This window comes from Elephantulus edwardii, unplaced genomic scaffold, assembly GCF_000299155.1.
Source record: "Elephantulus edwardii isolate Elephantulus edwardi_28Jun2011 unplaced genomic scaffold, EleEdw1.0 scaffold00217, whole genome shotgun sequence".
NCBI lineage: Eukaryota > Metazoa > Chordata > Mammalia > Macroscelidea > Macroscelididae > Elephantulus > Elephantulus edwardii.
In genome coordinates, this window is record NW_006399967.1 from 1,981,258 (window position 1) to 1,991,510 (window position 10,253).

A 10,253-nucleotide genomic window follows, 5' to 3' on the forward strand; every position below is an offset into this window, starting at 1 on the left:
CTGGCTGCGGGTGCGCCGCGCGCTGCTGACGCTGCACCTGGCGGAGCGGGCGGCGGGCGGCGAGGCGCCGGGCCTGGAGGACTGGCTGTGCTGTGAGTACCTGGCCGAGGCCTCGGAGAGCGCCCTGGCCGGCGCCCTGACGTTGCTGTGGAACTGACCCCTCCGAGAGCGGCCTCTGCAAGGCAGACACCCTCTCCAGTGGCCCGCACGCGGCGTGGTCGCCCCTCCCTGGGGACACTGGAGTCTCCGCCCCTCCCTTTCCTCTCCTGGGGACTCAGGACTTCCCTAAAAGGACACTTCTGTACTTCTGGGGTGAGGGGCAGCGGCCAGCACGTCCTGAAGGGGGACAAGGCCCTTTACCATAAAGCGCCAGGACCCCTTGGCCTTCTCACACGTGGACATCTCCCAGCCAGCATCTCTCAGAGTGAGAGAAGCCCCTCTCTTTCAGCAGAAGACAGGGCCCCTCGTAAGCTGGGGGTGATGTTGTGGACACCCCAGCTCTTGCTTGGAGATTGCCTGGGGAGGCAGATTCTCTGGGTTGTCTCTTTCTGGGGGCCTGCACCCCACACGTCTCTAGTCTTCTCTTGCTGTGACACCCCAGCTTTGGGCTGACCTCTGAACCTTTACAGAGGCGTTTCCCCTAACAGCCAGCCCCAGCCCGCTTCCTCCCGGGCACTGAGCAGTGACGTGCCTCCTGGCAGCCCCGTCCCCTCGCCTGGCCTGAGTCTCTTCAGGATCTGCTTACCATCCACCTCTGTCTGCAGGAGAAGCTGGGCTCATTCAGGGGCCATTGGGAGAAGCTGGGGTCTCGGCTTACACCTCTGATAAATGGACACCCGAGCGTTGAGAGGCTGTGGAGCTGGTTTGGGGTGGTTTTAAATTTTTTTTTTAATTGAGCTTATTGAAAGTTTACAGAGACTTTGGATTTCCATTCATTCATTGTTGCACTTTTCTCCCTGCACACACACACACACACACACACACACACACACACGGTTAGCTCTTCTCTTTGAAAAGTAAAAGAAAAAAGTTCTTTCATTATTGTGCAATCCCTCCCTGGTTTGGAGTTTTTGCAATGTCATATGACAGAGCTGCCATTGTTACTCAGCTATAAAGTGCCATGAGCACGCCGGATCCCATGGCTACTTTTAAAAAAAATAAGATGCTATTTAAATAGTTGCTGATGTTGTCCCACTCTCCACAGTGTTTATGGCAGGTTATGTTTGTATGCGTACATCAAGAACTCTGAGAGTGAAATAGTAATGAGGCAGCCGCTGCTGGGTTGAGCCTGTAGTGACCCCGTCGGACAGAACGCCTGCGGGGTGGTAGCTCTGAGTCTTTAATCCTTGTAAGCATAAATGGCCCGTCGTTCTCTCTTTAAGGGATCGATGGATTCGAACTGCCAACCTTTCAGTTACCAGTCCATTGCTTAACCTATAGTCACCTGGGCTCCTTAATTAAAGCAGGGAGAAAAAATGCAACAAGGTTTCCACCCGGTTGCTAGTAACGTGAGGAATAAGTGGAAATGAGATTATTTTTAGCCACCATTCACTTATAGGAGCTCTGCCATCGTGGTGCATCACGTGCCAGGCTGCTCACCAGCTGCTCCAGGGGAGAGATGGTCAATCACAAAGATTTATGGCCTCAGAGACCCGGAGTGGGGTCGGTGTGAATCGGAAAGAGTCCACTTTCTGTAAAGGTGTTTTGGGATGAGTGGCTGTGTAACAGCTGGACAGTGACCAAAGGCGAGAGAAGAAGCGACGCCTTTGAGCTGTGGTGCTGGAGAAGAGTGTTGGACACACCACGGACAGCAAGGAGAACAGACAGGTCTGTCGTGGACAGGGTGCAACCAGGCCGCTCCTTAGAGGCAAGGATTTTGAAGCTCCGTCTCACATCCTTTGGACACATGGCCGGCCGGGAGGGACCAGTCGTTGGAGGGGGACATCCAGCTTGGAAGAGTGGACAACACAAGAGAGGAAGACCCCGATGCGATGCGTAAGTGGGGTAATAGGGGAAGGTGTGTCAGAGACAGACTGGCTCAGGATAGAGCAGGGTTCGGAGCTGATGAACACAGCGTCGCCATGAGTCTCAGTCTATTCAACGGCACATAACAAGAGTAATATAGTCGAGAAATACTACGTGTGAGGAGTTTACAACTGTATTTACATCCTGATTTAAGCAGCTAATGAGCGTGACTACAGATTCTGTATGGTCCGTGCCAGGAGATCCCGGGGGTAGAGGAGTGACACCAATCCCAGTGATGCCTCCACCTCGCCCTGACCACGGGACTGGGAGCGCGTTCAATCTTGTAACCTGTCACTCCGTACATCAAAGGCCCCACGTGTCCCTCTGTCTGCCCACTGACTGTACTGTTGAGACCACCCAGCCCCTCAGCCCTTCCCAGGCCTGGACTCTGTAAGCGCTGGGCTGTGCTTCTGGATGCAGCAGGCAGGGGGCGCACGGGCCCTGCAGACTGGGATGAGCAGGGCAATCCAGGCCTTTGTTCCTGCCACATTAGAACCAGACATGGAACTTGCAGCCACCCCAGGAGCACCTCCCACCCCGCTGTGGTCCTCCCTGAAAGGCCACAGGGGTCCCCCAGCCACACAGTGAATGCACACTCATTGAGAGCCAAGGGGTTCATGGCTGCCAGGCACCCAGGAAGAAAAAGCAGCCACTGAAAACCCAACCGAACCGCACTCTGATGTACAGGGGGATGCTGTGAGTCTGTTCACTGGTTCCTGTCTCAAGTCAGGGCCTTAGAGGTTCCTCTCCCCTGTGCTCTCAAAGACCTGAAGAATCCTGATCAAAAGGGGAGAAATGTAGAACAGAATTCAAAGTTTTACAGAATCTGTATCACTTGCCATGCATCAGAGAGCTGGACAGTGGCTAGGGACGATAGAAGGAGAATTGATGCCTTTGAGCTGTGGTCTTGGAGAAGAGTATTAAATATGTGATGGACTGCTAAGAAAACAAACAGGTTCATCCTAGAGAGGGTTAAACCAGTCTGCTCCTTGAAGGCAAGGATTCTGAAGCTCCTGACGTACTTTGGACATGTTGCAAGGAAGGACGGGTCCTCAGAGAAGGACGTCGTGCCTGGGAGGGTGGAGGGACAGCGCAGGAAACGAAGACCCTCGATGAGATGGATCGATTCAATGACTGGGGTAATGGAGGTGGGCGTGTCTGAGACGGTGAGATTGGCACAGGATAGAGCAGGTTTTCAGGCTGTTGTACATAGGCTCGCTATGAGTCTTAGGCACCAAACAATGTAACAACAACATAAACTGGAGCCAGAGTCTGGATGAGCCCCTGACACTATTTCCTTGAGATAATCTTTGCATTATCTACTTTCTAAGAAGTGGTCAGATGTTGCACTTTTTTGACCTGCAGGGAGGTATCTGCTGGCAAAATGTCAAGAGGGTAAGAAGCGTTGAGGAGCTATCCACCTGCCCTCTATGTCCTCCTAGCTTTTATGTGAGTGGTGTTACAAGTGGGAAAATACTTGGACTAGAGTCACAAGGTTAAGATGTTGTTTACTGTGTTTTATTTGTGGATCCAATTCACAAGACCACATCCATCCCTGAATTTTTGAGACAGCAAGAGACTGTATTCTGAGGTGTGTCACGTTTATTATTTTTTGTGCATGAAATGTCAAATTTATCTGACTGGTACAGAAGATTGTCCCTCCTTCTCCAGCAGAACATCTGATGGATTTGAACCACGGGCCTCTGGGATTGTAGTGCAGCTTCCTGCCACTAGGCCACCAGAGCTCCCTACCCACATCCTTCTTATGTTAAACAAGCTGCACTGCAATCCCAGAGGTACGTGGTTCGAATCTACTAGATGCTCTGCTGGAATAGGAGGGGCAATCTCTTCCTAATACCAGACAGATACGATTTGATGGGAAACATACCAAAAACTAATAAAATAAAAATTTAGAAGAGTTTCTCTGTAACAGACCCTTTCTCTGCTTACTTTCTCTCAATCCAAGCAACTCCTTCAGTGAGGATGTTCCTTGGACACAAGGATGATGATATTTTGGGCATGTTATCAGAAGGGACCAGTTCCTGGAGGGCATCAAGGTGAGCGAAGGACTGTTCTTAAGGAAATGGACAGAGTGCCTGCAGTAGACTCAAACACAGCAGGAGGTGCAGGTGGCCCCTTAAGGTGGACCTGCCACCACACCTCAGTCTCCAGGCCCCAGTCCAGCAGTGAGAATGTCGGCCAGGAGCTGCTCTGAGAACCGTCCGAGATCCGAACAGCCTGTGAGGTCCGCTGAATCCAGTACGGCTCAGGGCGGCCCTGTGAGCAGATGTGAACTTTGCCCTAATGTGCCATCCTCCCCAGCTGTCATGTTCAAGGCCATTGTTGTGGCCACTGTGTGAGTCTTGAGGACCTACCTTCCTCCTTTTAACTCACTCTCCACCTTGCCCAATGAAAAAGCCAACATGCTCAAAGTATGTGAGGAGTTTCACCATCCTTGTCTCGAAGGTTACTCTTCTTGAAAGACCGATGCTTGTTTTTCTGGTGTGGATCACAACAAGCTGTGGCTGACTCTGAGAATGGGAATCCAAGAACACTTGATTGTGCTAATGTGAAACCTATACTTGGACCAGGAGGCAGTCGTCAAAACAGAGCAAGGGAACACTGCATGGTTCAAAATTGGGAAGGGCGTACGCCAGGGATGCATCCTATCTCCATACCTTTTCAACCTATATGCAGAACAGGGAGGCTGGGCTCTATGAGGAGAAATGTGGGGTCAAGATTGGTGGACGATTTATTAACAGTCTGTGTTATGCGGATGACACAACCCTGCTTGCTGAAACTGAGGAGGACCTGAAGCGCTTGCTGCAGAAGGTCAAGGACTGCAGCCTACAATATGGATTGAAGCTCAACATCAAGAAAACAAAGATTCTCACCACTGGGCCAATTGGCAGCATCAGTATGGATGGTGAAGAGATTGAGATAGTTAATAGTTTTAGATTACTTGATTCCACAATCAACACTCTTGGTAACAGCAGCCAGGAAATCAGGAGACAAATTGCATTGGGAAAGTCAGCTGTGAGGGACCTCTCAAGAGTACTGAAGAGCAACGACGTCAGGCTGGAGACTAAGGTGTGCCTGATCCGAGCTATAGTCTTTGCAGTTACGTGCTATGCATCAGAGAATTGGACAGTGACTAGGAATGATAGAAAGAGAATTGATGCCTTTGAGCTGTGGTGCTGGAGAAGGGTGTTGAATATACCATGGACTGCTAGGAGAACAAACAGGTTTTGAAGCTGGAATGCTCCTTGGAGGCAAGGATTCTGAAGCTTCGTCTGACATACTTTGGGCATGTTGCAAGGAGGGAACTGGTCCTTGGAGAGGGACGTCATGTTTGGCAGAGTGGAGGGGCGGCAAAGGAGAGGAAGACGCTTGATGAGATGGATCGATTCTGTGAGTGGAGTGGTGGGAATGAGTGTGTTTGAGACGGCGAGGTTGGCACAGGTTAGAACTAGAACGACGTTTAGGGCTCTTGTACATAGGGTCGCTATGAGTCGCAAGCGACTTGATGGCAAATAACAACACAACCACCATGTTGTTTATGAGCCGTCAATTCAGAATCAGTTGTTGATGCTCCAGGGAAATGGGATTAGTGAGCCAGGGAGACTGGCTTGGAGTAGGGCAGGCTCAGAGCTCTTGTCCATAGCGGAGCTTTGAGTGAAGAGTTGACTTGACAGCGCTTGAAAACCTAAACTGATTTCTGAGGAGCAGCTGGTGGAGCTGACCCTCCCAAAGCATCCTTAGTCCTGCACCTTGAGGCTTGAATTTGTTCTTCAGCTCCTTCAGCTTAAATGCCAAACAAGTTCGGCCCTTTTGATTTTCTGACTCCAGTTCTTTGCATGTTTCATTATAATACTTTATTGCCTTGGCAAAATATTAGATGATCCAGGAAGCATTAAAAGAAGATGGAAAGGGTATTCAGAGTCATTGTACCAGAAGGAACTGGCAGACACAGAAGAATTTCATGAAACAACATATGAGCAAGAGCCTGTGGTGATGAAGTTCAAGGTGCTCTGAAAGAATTGGCAAAAAAACAAGGCCCCAGGAATTGACGGCATACCAGTTGACATATTTTAACAAACAGATGCTTCCCGGATACATTTACCAAGTTGTACCAAGAATTCTGGAGGACAGCTACCTGGAAGAGGTCTGTATTTGTTCCCATTCCAAAGAAAGGTGACCCTACAGAATGCAGAAATTATCCAACAATATCATCAAGATCACATGCAAGCAAGCAAGATTCTGCTGAAAATTATCCAAAAACGACAGGAACAGCACATCAGCAGAGAATTGCCTGAAGTGCAGGCTGGATTTAGAAGAGACCATGGTACTAGGGATATTGTAGCTAATGCTAGATGGATCTTGACTGAAAGCAGGAAGTGTCAGAGGAATATCTGTGCTTCATTGATTATGCAAAGGCATTTGACTGTGTGGATCATAACAAACTGTGGCTGACTCTGAGAATGGGAATCCCAGAACACTTGATTGTGCTAATGAGAAACCTATACTTGGACCAGTAGGGAGTTGTCAGAACAGAGCAAGGAAACACTGCATGGTTCAGAATCGGGAAAGGTGTACGTCAGGGATGTGTCCTATCTCCATTACCTTTTCAATCTATATGCAGAACAGATTATCAGGGAGTCTGGGCTCTGTGAGAAGTGTGGCATCAGGACTGGAGGAAGACTCATCAACAATCTGTGTTATGCTGATGATATAACTCTGCTTGCTGAGACTGAGAACCTGAAGCACTTGCTGCAGAAGTTCAAGGGCTGCAGCCTGATAGCTCAACATCAAGAAGATTGTCACCACTGGGCTGATTGGCAGCATCATGATAGATGGGAAGAGACTGAGATCGTTCACAGCTTTACTTTGCTTGACTCCATCCAGTCAACACTCGGTACCAGCAGTCAGGAAATTAAGACGAATTGTGATGGGAAAGTCTGCTGTCAGAGACCTCTCCAGAATACTGAAGAGCAATGATGTCTGGAAACTAAGATGCACCTGATCTAGACCACCCTTTGTAATTACTTGCTATGCGTCAGAAAACTGCAGAGTCTAGGGTGGTGTAATTGATGCCTTTGGAAGAGTATTGAACAGGATTGCCTGGAGAACAGGTTAGTCCTGGAGAGACCAGGCCGCTCCTTGGAGGAAAGGATTCTGAAGCTTCCTGATACTTTGGACATGTAGCAAGGAGCAACTGGTCCTTGCAGAGGGATGTCATGTTTGGGAGGGGTTAGGGACAGCGCAGGAGAGGAAGACCTTCTGTGAGATGGATTGACTCAAGTCACTGGGGTAATGGGGGTAGGTGTCAGACAATAAAGTTGGCACAGGATAGAGCAGAGTTTAAGACTGTTGTACTGAGGGTCACTGTGAATTCCAAGTGACTAACGGCACATAACCCCTACTACCACCTGTGTGTTGGCAGGACAACTAAGGAGTTACTTCCCACGAGGCCTCGACCAGGAACGTTCAGTAATCTATGTTCACACATAACTATCGATTCTTTTTTGGTCCTTATTCACTGTCCACAGGAAGGAACTGCAAACACTATGGCTTCATCAGTTAAGTTTAAAGATGGGAAATTCAGAGGCCGGGAGTTTAATGCTCACAGTGGAGAACTGAGGTGAAATTTGGTCCCAGAATCGTAATACAATGTGAATTGTATGGGTTAACAGTAACTTATTACCATAATGGGTAGGAAGTTGGCCTGCAGAAGGGACTTGGTGCTGGAACCCCGGGGGTGCCATGCGTGTACCTGAGGAAAGGTCAAGGCGAGTGCTGGACTGACCTCCTTCTGAAGGGGCTTCAGCACCTTTGCATCCCAGGGCCAGGCCACCCACCCCCCAGCCTTGCAGCACCCTCACAGGCGTCTACACCACATGCGGCCCCAGCCCAGCCCTCAACAGCACAGAGGCAGCACGGCTTGGAGGCGAATCATCTTTATTGGATTTGAGCAACAGAGGGCAGGTTAACACCTATCTCTCACACTGAGCCCTGGGCAGAGTCTTCCGAAGGAAGGGCCTCCTCCCAGGGCAACCTTAATCAGCTTACACCAGCAATAAAAAAGTAAAATAGAAACTTTTATTTAGAATTAAAGCAAATACTTCAGTATCACAAACACAATATTAAACTTCAAGAAATATACTGCTAATTTGGAGTGAGCATTTATTTGCACAATTACAACATGCGGACACACCCAGGAAGGAGGGACACCTGGGGTGACCAGGCCTCCTGTGATGGCGGCTGGGGCCACTAGTCCTCCCCGGAGGAATCTCTCTCAAGCGTGTAGACCATGAAGCAGGCGTCGGGTCTCTTGGGGACAAGGGGATGCCCTGGTCTCACAATCTCAAAGCCCAGAAAGCTGAAGGTCCGGAGCAAGGCGGCTGTGGGACAGAGAGAGAGATGGCGACTGTCAGGAGCCCCGCAGACCCAGCCCAGGCTCCACACCCACCTGGGGACACATCAGCTTTGCCAGAGTCTGCACAAAGCGCAGCCGGAAGACCTTACCTCTGTCATCTCTGTTTTTATGGAAGCAGATGAAGACGTGGTCCACGCGGAGCTGCTCCTCAGCAAACTCAAGGAGAACTGCGAGACTGGAGAGAGGGGTGTCAGGACAGGCCCGCACCCCCACGCCAACCCCACGGGCACCCGGCCCAGGCCCCGTCCAGCAGATCCTCTGGACTGTCCTGTGCCTGGAGCACTGCTGGCCTGCACCCATTTCTACCAGCCTGCTTTAACCTCTAACACCCCTCGAGAGCAGAATGACTGCAGATCAAGTCCACTGCCTGGACCTCGCGGAGCCCCGCCTGCCTTGCTGAGCGGCATGAGGGGCCCCCACTCACCTGTCTTTGCTCCCCTCCGGCAGGGCACCACCTGGGAGGTCGACGTAGAGGCCGCTGCTGCTGAGCACAGCCCTCCAGGTGATGTATTTGGCATCTGTGAGCCTGGACTGGACATTAAGAATTCTCGTCTTGTCGTTAGACGCTAGTTCCTCTGTTACATTCAGCCGATTATCCTGGAATGCAGGAGAACACCCCACACTCGCACCTCAGTGCAACTAACCCCGGGCCAGCTAACCATCTAAACCACACAGGGACGCCCCTGGAAGGCCACCCTGGGGTTCCACAAAGGTTAGATGAACTGCACTGTGGGGCAGCAAAAACACCAGGTTGTCTCCCTGGGGACCCCGGATTCTTACAAAGTAAATGAGAACCATCCCCACAAGCCTAGTGCATGGGATTCCCCCTTTCCCTCCCCAGACCCGGGGTGCAGGGGCCCCGTGTACTTACAGAGTAAAATAAATTAGCTGAAAGATTGTGATCCCTCTGACTATTCCCTCGCCCACCTGGGATCTTCAGGGGTGGGTGAGGGGCATCAGGAGCACCACTGAGGCCCTGGACCCAGGTTACTACAGCAATTGGAAGAGACCCTGGAACTGCAGAAGAGAAGGGAGTCAGCGGCCACAGCTCAGTGTCTGAATTCACCGCCCGGCGCTGGCTCCAGCCTGGCCCTGCCCCTCCTGCCTGCAGATCCCAGTGTTTACAGGAGAGAAGGCACCGTCGGTGCTGGGAGTGGTCAGCGCTGGGCCCCACCCGCCGTCCAGTCTCACTTCTTTCTGGCCACCATCACCGCTTCCCTATTTCCCGGGCCATCAGCACAAGACTCTCAGTTTCTAGCTCGTTTTGGGAAGGCCAGTGACTTGCCCTTTTCAACACAAAGGCCAGCAGTCAGGGCCTCTGTCACCCAGGGCGCCAGCCCACGGGAGATCGGGCTGCTGGACGGCTCGAGTCTCCCCGACACCGGGGGTCCAGGCTGATGGCCACTGGGTATGGGGAGCAGGGGGCCCCACCAGCCCGGGGTACGGACGGTGGGGGTCCCCGGATGCAGAGGGTACGGATAGCTGGGGCCCCGATCGGTATGTGTCCCAGCGGGTGGACAGTGGGTTCGGGGGTCAGCGGTCCCCGGCGGCCCCGGGAGGGTTCACGACCGCGCAGCCCGGCGCCAGCGCCCATTTACCGCGCGGGGTGATCGGGGCCCCCGCGTCGCCTCCATCTTGTCCGACGGCTGCGCGGAGTTCGGGGGGCGCCCCCCCGGGGAAACGGGGTCCACGTGGCACCCGAGCCCCACACGTCCCGCGACCGTTAACGCAGAACCTCGGGCAGGCCCGCCGCCCGCACCCCAAGTTCCGGGGAGACAACCCGAACCCGCCG

At 52.0% G+C, this 10,253-nt stretch overlaps 2 protein-coding genes across 2 annotated transcripts in view; one reads left to right on the forward strand and one right to left on the reverse strand.

The window, feature by feature from the left end:
• The window catches only part of LOC102873579 (chromosome unknown open reading frame, human C19orf35), an 8,597-nt gene extending 8,440 nt beyond the window's left edge, over window positions 1-157 (forward strand). The window contains exon 4 of the mRNA XM_006897976.1: window positions 2-157. Coding sequence (XP_006898038.1) covers window positions 2-157 — 156 coding nt within the window. The remainder of the gene's footprint in view (window position 1) is intronic.
• Window positions 158-8,295: 8,138 nt separating this feature from the next.
• Window positions 8,296-10,253, reverse strand: part of OAZ1 (ornithine decarboxylase antizyme 1) — a 2,564-nt gene continuing 606 nt past the window's right edge. The window contains exons 2-5 of the mRNA XM_006897921.1: window positions 9,333-9,509; window positions 8,886-9,058; window positions 8,551-8,636; window positions 8,296-8,426 (exon numbers count right to left, since the gene is read on the reverse strand). Of these exons, the coding sequence (XP_006897983.1) occupies window positions 8,296-8,426; window positions 8,551-8,636; window positions 8,886-9,058; window positions 9,333-9,509 (567 nt within the window). The remainder of the gene's footprint in view (window positions 8,427-8,550; window positions 8,637-8,885; window positions 9,059-9,332; window positions 9,510-10,253) is intronic.